The following is a 22,668-nucleotide window of genomic DNA, read 5'->3' on the forward strand; positions in this document are numbered from 1 at the left end:
CCACCCATGAGGCAATTAGAGGGCACTTTGGTAATTTGACTGCAGGAAAGGGCTACGGCTAATGTATTATTTCTGATGGAGAGAACACAGCGTTATGTGAGGGTGGTGAACTTTGGCACGTCTGCTGATCAGCCCTTCTGTAGGGATTCTGCAGTGAATTTTCTCCCTCTGACATGTAAAGTCGAGGTTGTGTATTGAGACGGTAGGCTGGTTCAGAAATCCCCCACTCTCAAAGCATGGTGGGGGCGTTGTTTATTTGATGTGCAGGATAAACACTCCCCCTTTCATCTAAACTCACAGTTTAGGTTCCCAGTTCCCACTCTCCACATATTTATAGCCTTGCACTCATCAAAGGCAAAGTCTGTGTGACTCCAAGGTGATTTAACTTAAGATTGACGTCTGTCTGTCTGTCTGTCTGTCTGTCTGTCTGTCTGTCTGTCTGTCTGTCTGTCTGTCTGTCTGTCTGTCTNTGTCTGTCTGTCTGTCTGTCTGTCTGTCTGTCTGTCTGTCTGTCTGTCTGTCTGTCTGTCTGTCTGTCTGTCTGTCTGTCTGTCTGTCTGTCTGTGTGTCTGTCTGTGTGTGTGTGTGACTTTCCGCAGTCCTGGGGAAGATCCGCAGTGCAGTAGGCAGCGCCCAGCTGCTCATGTCTCAGAGGTTCCAGCAGTTTCGGGAGCTGTGTGAGGAAAACCTGGTATGTAATACACACACACCAATCTTAAATCACTCTACTGTGTCAGCAGACCCCTCATAGCCAACTGTCACATAATGAGATGATCTATACAAGCTTATAATTGACCCTCAGTGTCAAACAAAACACCGCTATGGTTGCAAATAGGATTCTAGTCTAGCACCACTCAAAGCATACTGACTTTGAAGTGCGGAGAGACAAGGTGAAATAGTCCCAGACTAGTATGCTGATGACATACTGATGGGGAAATGAGAGTGGTTACAACCCTGTCCTGACTGAGTGTGTGTGTGTTTGTGTGCGTGTCTGTGTGCGTGTGTGTGTGTGTGTGTGCGTGCGTGTGTGTGTGTCTGTCAGAACCCCAATGCCAACCCCAGGCCCATCTCCCAGGATCTGGCTGGTTTCTGGGACATGCTGCAGCTGTCCATCGAGAACATCAGCCTAAAGTTTGATGAGCTGCACCAACTCAAAGCTAACAACTGGAGACCCCTGGACCTCCCCGTGATAAAGGTACCACTCAATGTAGTAGACCCTATAGGCCAGATCCACATTAAAGGGATAGTTCACCAAAATTACAAAATGCCATATTGTTTACAATGTAAGCAATTTTGTAATTGGGTGAACTATGCCTTTAAGTCTGGAAGTAATCCAATACAATGGAATGGTGTTTTTGTCCTGGATGCTTCTACTTTCATTGTTGCTGAATATGGTTAACGTGCACAGTTACTGTAGATTTTGGTTCAATGTAGCATGAGTTGTTGTAACGCATGTAAAAGGATCGTTGTAATGTTGTGTGACAACGTGCCTGACGTGACTGCATGTCTGCTGTGTTTTTTTATTTTTGTATTTTTTTGTTTTGTTGTTGACAGTGAGCTGGATTGTTGAGAAGTCACTCTTCCTGCCATGTACCGTCGGGCCTCGCTGACCTTGCTGGCCACTCGTACCCCACGCACACCCCACGCCTACCTTCTGCCGCGTACTCTCACAAAATGGCCACAGCCATCACCACCCACATGAAAAAATACAGCAGATTACTATAGAATACTACAGTACTTACTGTAGAAATCTGTAGTAAACTGTAGTATACTGTAGAATACTATACTACACACAGTAGTATCCCTCGATCATGTGTAGTACTTACTATAGAATGTTGTAGTATACTGTAGAATACTATAGTAAATACTACAGTATTATGCACACCAAAAAAACACTGTAGTAAATACTACAGTAATATGCGCAAAAACACTACAGTCCTCAAAAACTTTACATTTTTAAAAATATAGTAAATACTATGGTATTTAATTTACATATACACTGCCCATTCCTCTCCCCTAATATCGCAATTTATGCCACCCATAAGTGAAAAACCTACATACCAAGTATAGACCATATATTGTGTTCCCTACAAATTATAGAAAAGAGCAGAGGTTCTGAATTATCCATTCAAATCCCAGTCCTACCTACCTAGAGGTTATGGGAATTTGCTCTTTTTGTAATTCTCAAGGAGATTTCCTGAAGGAGAAAGCCTCCACTTCTATATTAAAGAAAACTATACTAAATACTACAGTAATGTCTGCAAAAACACTACAGTAAATACTACAGTATACTACAATCTGCAAAAACGCTACATGAATTACTGTAGTACATACTACTGTTTTATTTTCCTGCTGTAGTAAATACTACAGTATACTACAGTAAAGTCAGCAAAACACTACAGCGAATACTATAGTATTTATACAGTAGTATGCTATAGTATTTTTTCATGTGGGCACCAACCGTAACCTCACTCTCGTGAACCCTATTGCATGCTCTCACACCATGCAAGCTACAACAAACTGCTGATGTCATGTCAGTCATGCATTCTTTAACCTCCACACAAAATGGCTGCCGTTGTGCCCCTACTGCCAGAGGCACAGAAGATGTCCTCTTACTGTAGTTGTTTGTCCTCCCCCGTCCATCCAGGAGAGACGGTTCGCCCCTCCAGTGCCAAAGAAGCCCCACAGGGGCCACCCTCCCCTGGCCAGGGACCGTTCTCTGGAGAGCTCCGAGAGACAGCGGCTGGAGGCTCGCAAACGCCTGCTGGCCGCCAAGCGGGCCCTCTCGGTCCGACAGAGCTCTGTCACCGAGAGCGCAGCAGACAGTATTGAGATCTACATTCCCGAGGCCCAGACCAGACTATGAGACACACACAGATAGAGACAGAGACCCCCCCCCCCCCCCCACACACACACACCTACAAAGGTGCACGCAAACACCCACACAGGCCCACACACAGCACTGAATGCGAGGGTAGGGTGCTTGTAATATAATCACATCTTTATTTACTTCAACAAAAGAGGGGGAACGGTCACAGCTGAGCTAGTTGAGTGAGAATACTGTATATATTATGCATTTTTAGCCTTCTCTCCATTTGATCCTCTCCATTGAACTTTCAGCTTTGATGTGGCCCCCCCCCCCTCCTCACTCCCAGCGATGTTTCTTCTTGTGATGTCAACTCTTCTTACCGATATTCCACCAACCAAGTGACCTGTTGTCACCCAAACAACAGGTATACCAGTACCACAGCATTGATGCTAATGTATCATGTTTCTGATTCATTGGAACAGAAGGCAAGTTAGGGAGGGTAGTGTACTAGTGGGTCTAGACGAGGGCTGTCAGGGCACACTAGCTAATCGTGTGGGAGTCAGAAAGCCTGAACAGCAACTGTGTCCCTATTGACACCCTACTTCTTAAATAGTGCACTGTTTTTGTGCACTACCTAGTGCACTGCATAGAAAATAGGGAGTTATTTGAGACACAGCCAGCCTCTCTACTCTGGTGACCCTGGGTGAGGCTGCTACTGTGACTCACAGCACAATAACAGCAGACAATAGGGAAACTCAGTCTCTCTCCCCCTGTGGATACTACTGTCACGGGGTCACAACACACACACACACACACACACACACACACACACACACACCACACACACACACACACACACCACACACACACACACACACCACCCACACACACACACCACACACACACACACACACACACACACACACACACCACACACACACACACACACACACACACACAACACACACACACACATACGCATGGACGTTACACTTCATTGAGGTAACTTACCTCAACCTGTTTGAGTTGTTAGGGAGAACACCTGTGTAAAACCTTCTGGAGACATACGGGACATCGACAGAATGTAGCAGCGACCATTGAAACTGTTTGAAATGTTTCAATTAGGATTAAATCCTAACTTCAAATTAAGTTATATTTTCACTTAGTCATGCATTGATGTCAATGGAAGACTAAGTAAACTTAAGTATAACTTAGGATTCGCCCCTTATTATTGAAATCCAGGGAACAGCAGCTCTATATGACTTGGCAATGAAATCACACACAAAAGCATTTTAGTCAGTCACCATATTTTAAAAACAATGAAATACAAAGAAAAAGGGTATACACCAATGGCTTGATACAATGATGTTAGTCCAACACCTATGAACACCTAGATGTTCTATTAGAGCAACATACATTTATCACACACAATTTTGTGTTTGTACTTCAAACCGCAAAGCTGAGAGACTTTGCGCAGTAGTTCAATGTAGACAATAATATCAATGTGCAAAAATGACTTTCATTTGTAAAATCCAAACCTTTTATAAAATTAGATTTGGATGAGAGGTGTAGCTTGAGATTCATAGTATTTACCAATAATCAATGCAGGTCTTTGTAGAGGACAAAATCAAATAAATCAAATAAATAAATAAACTCTGTGTCGGACAATGACACTATTCTTCCTTTTCTCCAAAGGAAGAAAATGCAGTCTTTCCAGTTACAGGAGCAGTGGCATGATTCTGCTGTACTCTCCTATGTCTGAACATTAGGGGTAATAGGTCACAGGGTCACGTCAGTCTGCCTACCCCCAGATGTGGTAGGATTCTGGGGGCCGACAGCGCCAATCCTGCCTGGCAGTTAGGTATGGAGTTAGGTGAGCTCATGACAAGCTCTCAGAGAGAGGTCAGTGCAATGAAATCAGGGTCTGCCAGAATAAAAAATGTGATTTTCCGTTTAGCAGACACTCTTACCCAGAGCGACTTACAGGAGGATTTAGGGTTAGGTGCCTTGCTCAAGGGCAGGGGATTCAAACCAGCAACCTTTCGGTTACTGGCCAAGCGTTATTAACCGCTAAGCTACCTGCTGCCCCGTTTAGTGTGTGAGTGTGTGCGTGCGTGTGAGTGTGCGTGCCCGTGTCTTTGAGTGCAGGTGTATGTGTGTATCTAATGTGTATGTGAGTATATGGGGTTTACCTGCTTGTTTCTGAAGTGCTTCCTATTTTTCAAGGTCCAAACGGGCCTTTCTTTTCACTATGGATGTGTCCTAAATGGTACCCCATTCCCTATATGATGCAATACTTTTGACCCTGGGCCCATAGAGCTCTGGTCAAAGTAGTGCACTATGTAGGGGATGGGATATCATAGGGGATGGGATATCACCTCTGATTAACGTAGCAGAATCGACATACTGTTCAATACTGTCCATACAGAAACAAGCCCTGCCTATCATTTTCAACGGAACGATATATGCCCGCACAAAGACGTTATCTGAGGAACATACGACTGACTCCATAATACGCATGCTGACATGAGCTAATTGAAATGTCTTCATGTCATTCTTGTCGTTTTGAACTTATTTCATTGTGTTTATCATGTTGTGCTGATAATACAATTTGTCCTTAAGTTGAATTTTTTTGGGGGGGCTACTTCGGATCTTCCTTTACTTTAAGGGTATCTTTAAATGTAAAGTGTTACCAATGTTCTACATGACAAGATATTTTGTTATTCTATCAAAGGACAGTGGGAATTATTTTCTCCGCATCCAAACTGACATGCAACCACTTGAAAGTAATATAAAAAGAATATAAAGTGTTTAATGGTGTTTTATATCCACTATTTATTTATTAATCCCCAGAAAAAAATGATTCACGTTTGTTATCATTATTATTATGCACTGACAAGGCCCTTATGCTGTGTTTGTGATTCTCCTTCTTATATGGTTTTCTCTTTGGGATGAAAGACACCTTTAATTCTGTGTCAGTAATCAGCCTTAATTTATAATGTGATAGTCAAGCACAAATCAGCCTCAGGGGAAGAAGAATAAAGCACGTGTGTGTGCGTGCGTGTGTGTGTGCGTGCGTGCGTGTGTGTGTGTGTGTGTGTGTGTGTGTGTGTGTGTGTTTGATTGTGTGTAACCCATGAAAAGGCTTTGTCTCATACTGTAAATAAACCCAGTCAACAGGTATACGTCCCAAATGGCACCCTATTCCCAATATAGTACACTACGTTTGACCAGAGCCTTATGGGCCCTGGTCAAAAGTAGTGGACTTAATAGGGAATAGGGTGCCTTTTGGGAAACAAACCCTTGAACATTACAAGAGTTCTGTGGTTTAATGGTTTAGATCAACTTCTCATGATTGATTCCTTTATTAAAATACACCATTACAAATTCTCTGCAATCCCAATCACTTAACAATTTCTTTATATTAAGTATTTTTTTAAATCAGTGACTTGTATGAGTGAGACAATCTTGAACAAATTTGCTTTCACAGACTGTTTGTGGGTGTTAGTAAACTCTGTTGAAACTGCTCTGACACGAGGGAAAATCCCTGGTAGCCATATACACTCACCGGAACAGTTAATTAGGTACACCCATCTACTACTGGGTCGGAACCCCACTTTGCTTCCAGAACAGCCTGAATTCTTCAGGGCATTCTACAAGGTGTCGGAAACGTTCCACAGGGATGTTGGTCCCTGCTGATGCGATGGCATCACGGCGATATATTCATGCATCACACCTCACTCAAAGTTGCTGAGGTCACTCGTTTTGCCCATTCTAACGTTCAACCGAACAGTAACTGAATGCCTCAATGGCTGTCTGCCTGGTTTATATAACAAGCCACGGCCACGTGTCTCACTGTCTGTAGGAGCGATCCATTTTCGTGAACGAGGTGGTGTACCTAATAAACTGGCCGGTGAATGTATAAGAGAAACATGTTCATGACTGAAAAGTCTAATTTGTTTGTGGTGGAAATCATGTGATGAATTAACTGTTCGGTATGATTTCTCATTTAATTTGCTTTGTAAAAATATATTTTATAGACTATATTCAAAAGGTAACAATAAGTATATACCTTTTTTGCCCATTATGTTTTAAGGTAATTAAATATAAGTTGTGTTGCTCTTTATATTTTTATTTCACCTTTTTATTAGAATTCATTCAAATATCGGTCAAATGATTTAGTTATTTATGATCATTATATTAACATATCAAAACCCTGACATTACAGGGTGATTACGGGAAGTGGAAAAGAATGTTGGATTGTGGGTAATTGCCAAACTAAAGACTTTCAACCAATCCTGGCAATTCTGAGAGGCGGAGGCTTGTGATGTATGCCATGTTCATGTGCTAGTCGGAACTAGAAAACTAGAATATTTCCGACATGCTAACTGGTTGAACACGACAAGTGTATAGCTACAATCAGTTAAACAAGTCCGAAAATTCAGAGTTTCCGAGTTCCGACTAGCACGTGATCGCAGCAATAGTCCATATATAAGTATAAAACGATTCAAATGAACATTTGTACATAAATGAATGTTTCCCTATGTAAATGTAAAAACAATCAAATAACCTATTAAGCAGATATACATTTTGTAATTAATATTATTACACTGTTGATGTTATGTCACGTGTACGGAAATGTATCAGCATTAAAAACCTTAATGCCATCATCATACGATATCCTATATGTGTTTATTGAAATGCAGGCTGCACATGTTTTCGCTTATAATATAATGAGGCAGATTTACAAATACTGAACAAAAATATAAATGTAACATGCAACAATTTCAAAGATTCTGCTGAGTTAGAGTTCATATAAGGAAATCAGTCAAAGGCCCTAATCTATGGATTTCACATGACTGGGCAGGGGCGCAGCCATGGGTGTGCCTGGGAGGGCATAGGCCCACCCACTTGGGAGCCTGGCCGACCCACTGGGCAGCCAGACCCAGCCAATCAGTATCAGAAATAGTTCTCAGCACCCCCTGCATGTGAAGAAGCCGGATTTGGAGGTTGGTCTGTGGTTGTGAGGCCGGTTGGACGTACTGCAAAATTCTCTAATACGACGTTGGAGGCAGCTTATGGTAGAGAAATAACATTCATTCTCTGGCAACAGCTCTGGTGGACATTCCTGCAGTCAGCATGCCAATTGCACACTCCTTCAAATCTGTGTCATTGAGTTGTGTGACAAAAATGCACATTTTAGAGAATCCTTTTATTGTCCCCAGCACAAGGTGCACCTGTGTAATGACCATGCTGTTTAATCAGGAGGGCCAGTAGGAGTCACCCTTTCCTCTGGTCTAAAGAAAATATCCCAATGCCCCAGGGCAGTGATTGGGGACATTGCCCTGTGTAGGTTGTGATGTTAAACGGTTGACCTGACTCTCTCTGGTCACTAAAGATTCCATGGCACTTATTATAAGATGAAGGGTGTTTAGCCCTGTGTCCAGGCTAAATTCCCAATCTGGCCTTCATGCCACCTAATCATCCCCAGTTTACAATTGGCTCATTCATCTCCTTGCCCCTGTAACTATTCCCCAGGTTGTTACTGTAACTGAGAATGTGTTCTCAGTCAACTTACCTGGTAAAATACCATGTCTTGTTTTGACTGATGTCATGTCTATGCTAATATCGCAAAAATTCAGTAGCTAACAAACCAACAACTGCAACGATGTATTTGAGAGACAAGTGCTCATAGTGTATGTGTTTTCAATAAACATTTGGAGACTAAATATAGTTTACATACTGTCAACAGTTTAAGCCAACCCTGTCTGTTTTACCCAATAGTTGCGCACACGTCCGTTGTTGCTAAACAACCAATACCACCTATACTATAACAGGCTGGTGCAGCATAGAACAAAGGTATGCATGCAATGGTGATCGGTTCGCTACTTTGACGAAGGCCATCTTGGAAGGGTCATTTGAATCCACGCCTTTAGGATTGTACTGGCAACACATGCATGTATCCTCGAAAGAACACAAATACCCAGGATCCACATGGTCTTAATCTGGGTCATATTGACTAGCCACCAAACAAAAGAGAATGGACTACCTGCATTTATCCAATAAGAAACCTTGGTAAAGCTTTACTTGACACCCAGCGTCATAACCATGTGAAAATATGGTCATAACACTGCCATGACACATATTTAGACATGTTGTGACATATATTGAGTTATTTTATGGCTGGTTATGACACCTACATAAGATTGTCAAAAAGGCAAAACATTCCATTTACACCAGGCCTGGGCAAAGGCCGGCCCGGGGGCCGTATGCTCAGATCACATAAAGAATTTGCGATAGTAAAGTTTTGAAAAACGTATTTGTTATTCAAATTATAAGCCCAATGAATACTCGCCATTGTGTAATGATTTAACTTCCGCCGCTTGTGGGACGTTTATTTTGAAGGCACGTATAAATAACAACTGCACGAGGACAGACAGTGACTGACAGGCTGAACACGTCACAGTTACAAATCGTAGCTAGCTAGAAATTGCGCTAAAATTAGTTAATCAAAGATTTCAAAGAAAAGGAAAGTAGACAATGAATGTAGGGTGTTCCAGTAAGAGTGGACATCGACATATTTCTTTATTGAGGTTTCAGGGAAAGTGTGCAAAGTGAGCATCGCTGTCTTGAAAGACCTCAACTTGTCCCGACACTTCCAGACGAAGCATGTAGAGAAATATAGGAATATGTCTTCTGAGCAGAGGGCAAGTGCATCGAAAGAGTTGCTTTCTCAGTTGCAAAAGCAGCAAGGACTTTACACAAAACTGCATTCAGCAAACGACGGAATTGCGAGAGCTAGCTATGTACTGCCCCACAAAATTGCTAAACATAGCAAGCCATTCGTTGAGTGCGAATTCATTAAATAATGTTTAATTGACTCTGCAGCAATACTTTGGCTCGACAAGAAAGAGCTGTTTGAAAATGTTTCCTTGTCAAGACGAACAGTGTCATGGCGTGTTGAGGGCATCGCAGAGAATATGGAACGACAGTTGAAAGACAAGGTAAAGGATTTCACCTATTTCTCCTTGGTCCTGGATGAGAGCAGTGAGTCACGTGACACGGCGCAGTCGTTGATATTCTTACGAGGCATAACCCCAGACTTTGAAATTACAGAGGAGCTTGCTTCAGTGCAGTCGATGAAGAGCACAACCACAGGGAAAGATTTATTGGAGGAAGTTCACATAAGTGTGTGGCAAAGCTGGGACTGAGTTTTGAAAAGTTATCCAGTGTGACCACTGACGGGTGCCCAAACTTGACAGGAAAAAACGTTGGCCTTTTGAAAAGCATACAAGATCAAGTAGCTGAGCTGAACCCAGATCAGACAATTATTCTCCTGCATTGCGTTATTCATCTGGAGGTGCTCTGTAAATGTGTTCTGAAAACGATCCACGTTGTGGATACAGTCACTAAAGTGGAAAACTTCATAAGAGCAAAATCTTTAAACCACCGACAGTTTGTCTCGCTGTTGGAAGAGACAGAGTCGGGTCATGCAGATCTCCCCTCCCACACAAACGTGAGATGGCTGAGTTTGGGGAAGGTGCTTAAAAGGGTGTGAAAATGACATGCTGTTGGTTTCTTCTCCTTTCACCTGCAATGTGGATAACGCTCCCACTGACCTGCAACTTGAGTTTATCAATCTTCAGTCTGATGCAGTGATTGGAGAACTATTCAAAACAATGTCACTGACGAGGTTCTATGCATCTCTCGATGAACAAAACTTTCCAAAGATTTTGAGTCATGCTCAGAAGATGTTTGTACTGTTTGGGTCAACCTATGTATTTGAGCAGACATTTTCAGTGATGAAATATAACAAGTCAAGGCACAGATCATCTCTTACTGACTCTCACCTCTCAGCGACGTCAGAAACTATACCTGACTTCACTGCTCTAGTCAATGCCCATCAGAGACTTCACTCCTCACACTGATTGACTAGTTTAAATGTAATGTTGAGCTCTCCCTTTCTTGTGTTTTTGTAAATACCTGTTAACAAGAGTTCTGTCCATGGTGCTGAATGCACAGTGTACTTTTCCCTCCGTGTCGTTCATTGCATGTTTAATAATGAAAATACCTACCAAAAGGAGAACATGGATGYGGTTTATTTCTGTGCATGTTMAAAAAGTAAAATAAGTAGCATATCTGGACATGATTTACAGTAGATATATCTATCAACATAGTCATGCACATGATGTATAATCCTGTAATATGATTCTGGCCCGCGATGGCAAAAATATATTCTAATGTGGCCTTCCATGGAAAATAATTGCCCAGGACGGCATTACACCATAGCCTACGTGTCAACAGTATGTTTATGTTATATATACTGTATATATATATACTGTATATATGTGTTTTATTGAGCATGTTAAATTATCATTGTAATTGTGCACACGTTGATGTCAGACATGCACCTACCCCAATGCTCTGTTGCTGATGACTGGGATGAATGCAGGAGCAGATTTCAGGAGCAGGACAAGACACCCTCTTTTTAACTGATGACTGACATAAGGGCATGTACATGATAGGCCTATCTGGCTTATACGAGTCTGATGGTCATAATGCTTCTTGACAGTGTCATCAAATGTATTTTCTTAAGTAAAGTGACACCGGATGGTCATAATACTTCATGACAGGGTCATAAAGTGTATTTTCTTGTTTTGGGTACTTTTCACCCCTTTTTCTCCCCAATTTCGTGATATCCAATTGGTAGTTACGGTCTTGTCCCATCGCTGCAACACCCATACGGACACGGAAGAGGCGAAGGTCGAGAGCCATGCGTCCTCCAAAACACGATCCCGCCAAGCCGCAGTGCTTCTTGACACGATGCTCGCTTAAACCTGTAAGCCAGCCGCACCAAGTCGGAGGAAACACCGTACAGCTGCCGACAGAAGTCAGCGTGCATGAGCCCGGCCACCACAAGGAGTTGCTAGAGTGCGATGGGACAAGGACATCCAGCCGGCCAAACCCTCCCCTAACCTGGACGACGCTGGGCCAATTGTGCACCGTCTCATGGGTCTCCCGGTCGCGGCCGGCTGCGACAGAGCCCGGGATGAAACCCGGATCTGTAGTGATGCCTCTAGAACGCTGCGCCACTCGGGAGGCATAAAATGTATTTTCTACAAGTTATTTAAAATAAGATGAAGAAAACATGACTGTAAAGAATTCATTACAACAAAGGATTTAAGAATACAAACTTTCAAAGGAAAGGAAACTTGAATAAATGTGGGGTTGACTTGACACTTATGTAGGTGTCATAACCAGCCAATAAGATAACGCAATATATGTCACAACTGGTGAAAATATATCCGTTGTGACAGTGTTATGTCCATATGACATGGTTATGACTGGGTGTCAAGTATAACTAAAACTTTTGTATGAATTTTCCGTGAATGTATTGAGACGCATCCACACAGTTGAAGTCGGAAATTCACATTCACCTTAGCCAAATACATTTAAACTCAGTTTTTAACAATTCCTGACATTTAATCCTAGTAAAAATTCGCTGTTTTAGGTCAGTTAGGATCACCACTTTATTTTAAGAATGTGTAATGGCAGAATAATAGTAGAGAGAATGATTTATTTCAGCTTTTATTTATTTCATCACATTCCCAGTGGGTCAGAAGTTTACATGCACTCAATTAGTATTTGGTAGCATTGCCTTTAAATTGTTTAACTTGGGTCAAACGTTTCGGGTAGCCTTCCACAAGCTTCCCACAATAAGTTGGGTGAATTTTGGCCCATTCCTCCTGAGAGAGCTGGTGTAACTGAGTCAGGTTTGTAGGCCTCCTTGCTCGCACACGCTTTTTCAGTTCTGCCCACACATTTTCTATAGGATTGAGGTCAGGGCTTTGTGATGGCCACTCCAATACCTTGACTTTGTTGTCCTTAAGCCATTTTGCTACGACTTTGGAAGTATGCTTGGGGTCATTGTCCATTTGGAAGACCCATTTGCGAACAAGCTTTAACTTCCTGACTGATGTCTTGAGATGTTGCTTCAATATATCCACATCATTTTCCTGCCTCATGAGGCCATCTATTTTGTTAAGTGCACCAGTCCCTCCTGCAGCAAAGCACCATCCCACAACATGATGCTGCCACCCCTGTGCTTCACGATCAGGATGGTATTCTTTGGCTTGCAAGCCTCCCCCTTTTACCTCCAAACATAACAATGGTCATTATGGCCAAACAGTTACATTTTTGCTTCATCAGACCAGAGGACATTTCTTCAAATAGTACAATCTTTGTCCCCATGTGCAGTTGCAAACCGTAGTCTGGCTTTTTTATGGTGGTTTTGGAGCAGTGGCTTCTTCCTTGCTGAGCGGCCTTTCAGGTTATGTCGATATGGGACTCGTTTTACTGTGGATATAGATACTTTTGTAGCTGTTTCCTCCAGGATCTCCACAAGGTCCTTTGCTGTTGTTCTGGTATTGATTTGTACTTTTTKCACCAAAGTACGTTCATCTCTAGGAGACAGAATGTGTCTCCTTCCTGAGCGGTATGACAGCTGCGTGGTCCCATGGTGTTTATACTTGCGTACTATTGTTTGTACAGATTAACATGGTACCTTCAGGCGTTTGGAAATTGCTCCCAAGGATGAACCAGACTTGAGGTCTTGGCTGATTTATTTGGATTTTCCCTTGATGTCAAGCAAAGAGGCACTGCGTTTTAAGGTAGGCCTTGAAATACATCCACAGGTTCACCTCCAATTGACTTAGACTAATTGGCATAATTTATCAGAAACTTCTAAAGCCATGACATCATTTTCTGGAATTTTCCAAGCTGTTTAAAGGCACAGTCAACTCAGTGTATGTAAACTTCTGACCCACTGGAATTGTGATACAGTGAATTATAAGTGAAACAATCTGTCTGTAAACAATTGTTGGAAAAATTACTTGTGTCATGCACAAAGTAGATGTCCTAACCAACTTGCCAAAACTATAGTTTGTTAACAAGAAATCTGTGGAGTGGTTGAAAAACAAGTTTTAATGACTCCAAACTAAGTGTATGTAAACTTCCCGACTTCAACTGTAAAACCCTGCATGGCAGGAAACCTGTTGACATCTGCTGTTATCCCGCACTAATTTATACAGGATTATGCTAATGACTTGGAGCTCTGGTGAACCTATCACACACACACACACACGTAGGAATGTCTCAGGATAGAATGACTCATGAGACCGAGACAGACAGCATGTAGAAACACAGGCACATACACACACATCAAAGTGCTATTTCCGTCCTCCCTCTGCCTTTTTTTCCCCCATGTAGCGCTAATGTATGATTGATGGAACTCATACTACATTCTGGGCTACTGCTGTCACGTGATTCTAGTGGGCAATCGCCTGAAAAGATTCTTGATTCTTAGATGGAACACTCGATCACATTGACTACAACAGTGAAACGGCAAGCGTAGTAGAAAACAACTATTTATTTAAATCCCATATGTGACCCCTATTTGCCACAAACATTGCACAGTATGAAAGGAAATCACATCGTTGGGCGTCATGTCACAATCGCTATACACAAACATGGTCCTTTTTTGTACATAAAATGCTTTTTGGTGATTTAGAAAATGTTATATTTTTTTCCGCTGCTGGTGACTTTACAAATGCAAAACACATCTCATTTAGTGTTGTTCTTCCAGTTAACTGGCCAATTGCTACACAGGTTTGTGTCCCAAATTGGCACCCTATTCCCTATATAGTACACTACTTTTGTGCACTATATAGGGAATAGGGTGCCAATTTGGCTGCAGCCACTATATGAGGGGAAGAAGGCTCAGACTAAGAACGTGCTACATTGTTCATCTGAACGATCCCTTCGTATAGGAAAACGCTTAATCAAAACCAAGACGAGAGGTTTACTTTCTTATAAAATATCAAAGGTATAAAAAAAAAGAAATAAAAAAAAGAAGAAAACTATACTCTTATGAAAACACAGAACCCTTTCTACAGTAGTGATAAAAGTTCATCATAGATACCAAGAGCAAACAAAGTATGTTTTAAGACACTGAGATGAGAGATGGGGACCCTAACTCGGCCCTATTGTGCGAAAGGCCGAGTGGAAACCATCGCAAACTGATCTCTGAAATGTAAAACGTGAAACACATCTGGAAACTACATACCCCATAATGGAGGAGAGGAGAACCACCCTCCCTCACCTGCAGAACGCTTGTATGCCCTCATGCCTTGCTCTAGTAAAATACATAGGAAATGTTTTAAGACAGGCAGCACTTTTTTTGTCCGTAAAACTTTTTGGTCCTGTGTGCAAAAAAGATACACATAGATACATACATACACGCATATGACAAAATAAAAAAAGAACTAACAGCCAAGGCACCTTGATATAGTTTTGTACACCAATGTATCCCAAAAATATAAGTTATCAGGCTTGTTGAGTTGTGTTTGTTATTTGTGGCGCAGTCACTGAACTCATGTGAGGAGTTCATTTCGAGACAACAACAACCAGCTTGTCATCTCTCTTTCCCTCCCCTTTATCGCTCTCTTTAAGACACCAGTTGTTTAGCCTGGAGCTCCATCTCTGCCGCCCGCTTGAGGGCCACATCCACTAGGAGCTGGAAGCCACTGAAGTCCTGTGTGAGGTCTGGGGGGGTGGGGGGAGGGGTGTTGAAGAGCCCACTCTGGGGGCTTAGGTTACACTCCATGGTGGTGTGGGTGGTGGTCACTGCCGGGGCGCCCAGGCCCAACCCTTCCTCCCGGCATCTGAAGAGCCCCAGAGCCTCTGTGGTGGAATGCAGCAGCTCTGTGGCCCTACTACCATCTGTGTTAATGCTGGAGAGGAAGCAGGAGAGGTAGGAGGGGGGGCTAGAGCCCTGTTTCTGCATGGCCATGGTGGTAACAGTGGTGTGACAGATGACAGAGGGCCGGGGAGCCACGGTGGTGTCAGACCCCGGGGAGGAGGAGGGGGACATCTTAGGGGACGATACGGCCTTCAGCAGGATGCTGGGGCTGGGGAGACCTGCCTCGAAGCTGGAGGGGTGCAGCGCCCGCTGGTCGTAGCTGTCCTCGGGGCCCGTGGCGGCTGTGGCGTGCTTTGGTGACTGAGAGCTGGAATCAGAGAAGCCCCCGTCGCCTCCCTTGCTGCCTTTCCGGGAGAAGGTGAACTGGTTGGGGTCTTTACCGTCTTTCCGCAGCATCTCCGGGAGGAGCCGCCGACGTGCGTTGATGAACCAGTTGCAAACCTGAAGGAGAGCAAATTACAACATTTATTTAAGTATATAGTATAGTTTCAAGTTTTAAAAAAGTAGTCAAGGCGGAAAAAAGGAGAGCACAAAATGATACTTTAATATCTCACATGATGACACAAAAACAGGTTACATACCGTTTACATATTTGCATGACATTGCGAGATGGCTGTTTGTCTGTTGTATGCAAAACATGCATCTTATCTGAAACATCTACGAGCATATGTGATTTGCACAACTTGCTCTTGATCGTATATATTCTGGCATACCTATAGACAATGTTTAAAAGCTCTTGTTACGACAACCTAATTGCACATCAACTAATGTTATTTTTTTTAAACTTAAGTTAATGTCTTATAATGCATAATATGACAAACAAGTAAGAAAAGATAAGGTGCTACTTCTGTGCTCATCAAGAAACTCAAACTAGGCCTTTGAAAAGGCATCATGGCATGTAACACAAGTATGCTGTAAGGTCTTGTTGCCCTCCCCAATTCTATTGCCCTCTCCTCCCCCCACCCCCTCTTCTCCCTCTCTGTCCCAGCCAATTATCAGCCATGGATGGCTCAAAGCCTAGAGCTCTTAGTATGTAAAGGACTCTGTATTGTTCCCAGACAGCTGGGCTGGAAGAGGGCTGGAGGGAGGGAAATTCCTGTGTGATCGTTACAGCCAAGCCCACGCCAACCACCCAGCAGAGTGAGTGAGCCGAGTCAGAGTTCTCGGTTCCTCCTAGTCACCGCGTGTGTCCCAAATGGCACCCTATTATTACCTACAAAGTGCATTACTTTTGACCAGAACCCTAAGGGAAAAACCATGTGTGCCCTTGTCAAAAGTAGTGCACTACATAGGGAGCCATTTGGGACACAGACCAATGTTGTTTCACTTCAGATGTGTCTCGTCTGACAGAACGTTGCAATATCAAGCTTCCTTGAAAGGACCCGCTGCTAGCTATTCATTGTCCACGTGTCAATCATGCTCTCTTTGTTTACGTATGCGTCATAAAACCGCGATAGGACTTTACAACACAAGGTCCTTGTACATTGCGTTTCCGGCCAATCATTTTTTTTGCATGCCACAGACCTTCTAGTCATCTGGTGGTAAACCTCTGAACACTGAGGCCTGTCACTCTAGCTTCTCTGTTTGATTCGATCCTTCCTACCTCATTTCCTTGAGATCTATAAGTGATAAATAAGTGAAAGCAAGCAATTCAACGCTGATCAATTCAAGGAAGGTAAGAAGGAAGGATGCATTGCTGAAGTATTTGAACAGGGCCCCTTATGTAATCGATGAGGATCATTAGAGAGTTCAGAGTAGCCAGCAGGTAGCCTAGTGTTTAGAGTGTTGGCCTAGTAACTGAAAGGTTGCTGGATTGAATCTCCGAGCTGACAAGGTAAAAATCTGTCATTCTGCCCCTGAACAAGGCAGTTAACCCACTGTTCCCCGGTAGGCCGTCATTGTAAATAACAATTTGTTCATAACTGACTTGCCTAGTTAAATTTTAAAAAACTTGTTAGCTAAATTTGTTAGCATACCTGTAGTGTGGAGAGCTGCGTCTGCTTGGAGAGCAGGGCTTTCTCCTGTTCAGAGGGGTAGGCATTGTAGCGATGCTCATATAGCCAGTCCCTGAGGATCTGCACTGACTCCTTGGGTAGGTTCCCGCGCCTCTTCCTCTTCCCACTGCTACCTCCCGTACTGGATGACAGGTCCAGGGGGGCGTCCATGCTGTCCTCCTCGTCCGTCTCACTGGCCGACAACGTCATCATGCCTGTGTGTGGAAAAGAGAAGAATGGATGTGTGAAAAAATGTCAGTCAGAATTCCCCCAGAATTCCCCCCAAACACGCCCTTGTCTGTCTGTCTGCCACCCACCTTCCAACAGCCCAGTGCCAAACGCTAGCTGTCTAGCGGAGGCAGCTGATGTGTCAGAAGCAAGCTGTCAAGTTCAGCCATGTGATTCATGGAACAGACAGGGAGGAAGAGGGCGGAGGGAGAGGGTGAAGAGGAGGGACATCACAAAGGCAGGCTGCTCCAATGCTGTGTCAGTTATAAAACTTGCCTCGACAAATACTGCAGGCCTACAGGACTGAGCAAACACCTCTTCATGTTGACACTGACACAGTGCAGGAAGCTACAGCAGGACCCTAGACAGCTGAAATAGTTATTCCAGGGGGAGAATTCCCAAGGCTGTACGAACATCTGTAGTCCATTTGTTTCTTTCTTTTTTTAAATAGCCTAATCAAACAGTTAATACAAAATCGTTTATTTACCACAAGCCTTTACAAAAACCTGAACGTCAGGACAATAGATCTATTATCTGGAAGTAACACATTCAAAAAATCTAACTTTTGTTGCAACTTTATAATTTAGACTGTCTTATTTAAATTGTAAAAACTAAAATATGGCATAATCTGTAGGCCATCATTCCATGTCAACATAATACTGTACTGGATATCACTAGATCTGTCCTTGGCATAGAGGTGGGAAATTGATTTTTTTTTTTTAACATTGAAGTTGGAATGAGGTAATTATGTAGGATTGTATGAGGAAGGGGGGAGGGGGACTTGTTGCAACTCAACGTCTCAAGACCAAACAAAAGAATCTTGTTCGTCGAACCATTATTTCACTCCAATTTTAACGTTTTTGAAAGAGTTACTCATTTCTGACTTAAATTAAGTATATTACTCATTCGGGGGAATTGAGCGTTTTGTAAGCTCTACTCTAAGGAATTTCAAAGTTTAAACAATGTGTAGAAGTTCGTGTAGTCTAACACGAGGTCGACGAATGCGAGAGCAGCGTCGCAGAATATAAGCCAACAGCAACTTCACAAAGGAGGTCAGGATTTGAACGCTGTGCCAGTAGAAAATCAGGGCTCTAGAAGTCTGCTGCAAATTTCTCACAATCTAATTTCATTCAACAATGTGGCACATAATACAACGTATACCGAGATAATGAAACCATGTTGCAGCTAAACTAGCAGAGGGAACTTACTCTGCATCGTTGGGGCAACAAATGTGATACATTTTAATTAACTAAATGCGTGGTGACGTAAGGGTTTAGAGATGCCCTCTAATTTAGCCAATCCATCTAGATGTACCCGAAAGGAATTAGCTAGTAATTGGAAACTTGTTCATTATGAACTAAGTTTTTAGAGTAAGTTAAGTATCTAACACTATTGTATAACAAAATGGTTATGATATTTACTCGATGCCTTTAACTAGTCAACCTTGAAAGATAACAATTCCTTGCATTTGAAACGGTTTAAATCAAAAGGCATATACGAAAAACAATTTTGACAGCCCGCCTGCACACGGGGGGGACCCTGTTTTGACTGGAGCAAACAATAGGCGGCGTTGCTTGTATTGAAAAATGCATTATGCGCGATCTCCCTCAATATATTTTCTGATACACGCGTGTTATCGAAATCAGCAGGCCGATGAAAAAAGGCGACCTACCCTTTTTTGTCTTCATATCCGTTAGAAATCCCCTTTTCACGTTGGTCACGAGAGGAGCGCAGTATTTTTTTTCTTCTTCTCGAATTGTATTCGTTTATTGGCGGATCCTTTTTCTCAGGATATTCCACACCTATACTCCAAATGGTTAAACGGCTTCGTTCATTGATTTATTTTCGGTCATAGAACCGTTCCTCGGTTTCTTAATTTGTTTGAGACGCAATGGGCTACTTATGCCAGGGGTAGGCTACCTGAAGTCCGCTGCTCGACTTGGCGAAGCCTTTCTCATTCAATGTGTGTTTGATCATGAAACTGGGTGACAGCTATCTTTGACAGCTGCGTGACTCAACGCACAAAGATCCTCCCACTTTAGAGGGAAGAGCAAAAAATCTCTTGACATCAGCATGGTTTTTGCAATGGCATATTCACAATTTGACCAAACAACCGCTAGAATATATTCTACTTTTATGTTACAAATGAAGGGCTATAATTGAAATGCGTAGCTGTAGGTATGGAAGCTACGGACATTGCAGATCTTGCAGCAGTTGTCGTGCACAATGTTGAAAACAAACAACCGCAGCATGGCTGGGCTGCTTCTCATCAGTGTTTCGGACGCGGATTCTCTAATTGACTAGCCTATTCATGTATCATTTCTATGCTCATGTTTATATAAATAGCAGAGCCCTATTAGCATATTCATTATTTCTTTAGCTAATGCATTATGCAACAAATGTGATGGTTGTCAATTTGTCAACGGGGATAGGCTAATAGCCAATGTCAGCCGTAAGGACTGTCAGCGATTTTGAAGCTAAGGACATTGCAGATCTTGCAGCAGTTTTAGTGCACAATGTTGAAAACAACATCCGCAGCATGGCTGGGCTGCTTCTCATCAGTATTTCATACACGGCTTCTCTAATTGGCTAGTCTATTCCTGTATCAATTTCTGTGCCCATTTTTTCATAAATAGCCGAGCCTAATTAGCATATTCCTTATTTCATTAGCTAATGCATTACGCAACAAATGTGATGGTTGTCAATTTGTCAGGGATAGGCTAATATCCAATGTCAGCCGTAAGGATTGATCTAATCAGTACCATTTGAGCGATTGCCTAAATAAATCGATACATGTTATGCTACATTTCCAAACTGGTTGAATCAACGTTGTTTCAACGTCATTTGTCAACATATTTTGTGTGACATGGAATTTATGTGGAAAATAGTTTGGATTTTTAAAAAGGCACCAACTTCAACTGTTGTTTTGAGGTTGAAAGTTCAACCACAGGATTATGTCATCATGGTAACCAATTTTCAACAGACAAACCATAGACAAACCAAGAAATATGTTGAATGTGTACCTTTTAAACAACATCAGCTTTTCAACATTATATCCACGATCAGAAAAAAACTATAGGCTGGGCATCACCTCCTACTGGAGAGTTGATCTATCTACAGCTATCTCTTTGGTGTCCTATCCAGGGTTTTAACCAAGCTGTGATAGTTGTCACTGACGACTACCAATGCGCTATCGCAAGAATCATTATTGAGAGATCTCCACATAATAACTAAATACATTCACTGTTGCCTTTGAAGTCATTCCAAAAGGTCGGTTTAAGAAAGCAAATGAAATGTAGCCATTCTTTATAAGTCATACAGCATGTTATTAATTATACTATTTAGGCCTATATAGCATTTGCAAAGTCATCAACAGCTATTGTTTCAATTCAACCCAGGGTTTCAAGCTTTGGTTGATTTCAAATTTAATCTACAACTTAATCAGTAATATGTTGGGTTCACGTCTCCATCTCAACCAAAAATCATAGTTAAAGAATTGGACTAAATCAAATCGAACTTTATTTAAAAGTTAGATTTGATTTAGTCCTATTCTTTACCTATGATTTTTGGTTGAGATGCAGACGTGAACCCAACTTATCAATTATTAATTTGTAGGCCAACTGGATATTGAATTATGTTTGGTTACCAACGCACCCAAATATAAATATGTGAAGGAGCTGTATCAATGTATCCATGGCCACATTTTGAGGTTACTGTAACTATAAATGTCTTTTTATGTAATCATAGAAAGCGTGCATGTTCAAGATAGCATGCAAAGGTCGCAGGTCTGTGGAGATCTTCGCAAATGCTGTAATAATCTGCACAGAATCTCGAACAACATTGATCACTTTCACTATGTACTTTTCATGTAATCTCAACTGCAATCCCGGTCATTTGGTTGTGCTAATAGATAAAACACAGTGATCACACATAAATGTGCGATATGCAGATATCGCTCCTCTATTGCCTGGTTGCAAAAATTCTAATAGTTGACCTAATTTCAGTTTATTTAGCAAAAAAACATTATGTAGAGAATCATTGTACCTTCTATATCGCTGTGAAATATCTTTTCAGTTTCCAAAAATATTGTATTTTCAGCTGTTTGACGCTGTGTACAAAACCAAAAGTAAAAGAAGCTTAAACAACATTAAATGAATGGGAAGCATAGAAATATCACACATAGAACATATATACCGCTTCTTAAACTCCCTTTCAATTAAAATGACAGATCTATAACTCATATTTCTATGTAAATTTGGTTGGGTTGCCCAAAAAGTTACATGTCGCTTTAAGTTGTTATAAAAATACTAAATATCTGACATTATATTCCCATTTTAACTTGTTGTACTTTAAATGATTGAAAGTGCAGTGATAACACATTTAGATGACAACTAAACCAAAAATCAGACATGGTTTTCCATTGGAATTTGTGCTTTTAGATGGTTGAAGTCAGTGACAACACATTGAGAATTCAACAAACTTCTGGCTCTCTTTGAATGGGTGAATAAAGGTTGAAATCTCATTGATGAACATCTCAGACAAATATGACCTAATTCTACCTCAAGCGTGGATATGTTATAGCATATAGCCAGCCTACATATGATAATAATTGATGATCCAGGAAACAATATACTCTGTGGGCCTATTAGGCTCTCGGGGAGGGGCCATGGAAAGCAACACAGTGGAAAGGGATCACCCCTATTCCTATTCAACACAATCTGTTACTTTGTTGCTTTTCTTTCTGTAACTAGGGGTCAGATAGTACTACGTTGTGTCCACTGGCCATGTGAGGACTGCACCATTTTTAAAGGGCTCGCGTCGCCACCCCCTATGATATTAAAACCGGTACCTTACCAGAATACTGTGTACACGATGAC

General features: G+C 42.0%; 1 protein-coding gene and 1 pseudogene across 2 annotated transcripts; one reads left to right on the top strand and one right to left on the bottom strand.

Annotated features, from left to right (window-relative positions):
• Window positions 1-3,614, top strand: part of LOC111973571 (disks large-associated protein 1-like) — a 230,971-nt pseudogene extending 227,357 nt beyond the window's left edge.
• A 10,605-nt stretch (window positions 3,615-14,219) lies between these two features.
• LOC111973366 (homeobox protein AKR) lies at window positions 14,220-19,863 on the bottom strand. Of its 2 annotated transcripts, none has more exons than XM_024000711.2 (3): window positions 19,712-19,863; window positions 17,546-17,778; window positions 14,220-16,010 (listed from the first exon to the last, which is right to left on the bottom strand). In XM_024000711.2, the coding sequence occupies exons 2-3, from the start codon at window positions 17,774-17,776 to the stop codon at window positions 15,315-15,317; spliced, it is 927 nt and encodes a 308-aa protein (XP_023856479.1). In that variant the 5' UTR covers window positions 17,777-17,778; window positions 19,712-19,863; the 3' UTR covers window positions 14,220-15,314. The 2 variants fall into 2 exon arrangements, with proteins under 2 accessions (XP_023856479.1, XP_023856478.1); XM_024000710.2 differs by having other exon boundaries at window positions 19,464-19,859.
• Between the last annotated feature and the right edge of the window lie 2,805 nt (window positions 19,864-22,668).

The sequence above is a fragment of the Salvelinus sp. IW2-2015 genome, linkage group LG14 (genome assembly GCF_002910315.2).
Source record: "Salvelinus sp. IW2-2015 linkage group LG14, ASM291031v2, whole genome shotgun sequence".
In the NCBI taxonomy this organism is placed as follows: Eukaryota; Metazoa; Chordata; class Actinopteri; order Salmoniformes; family Salmonidae; genus Salvelinus; species Salvelinus sp. IW2-2015.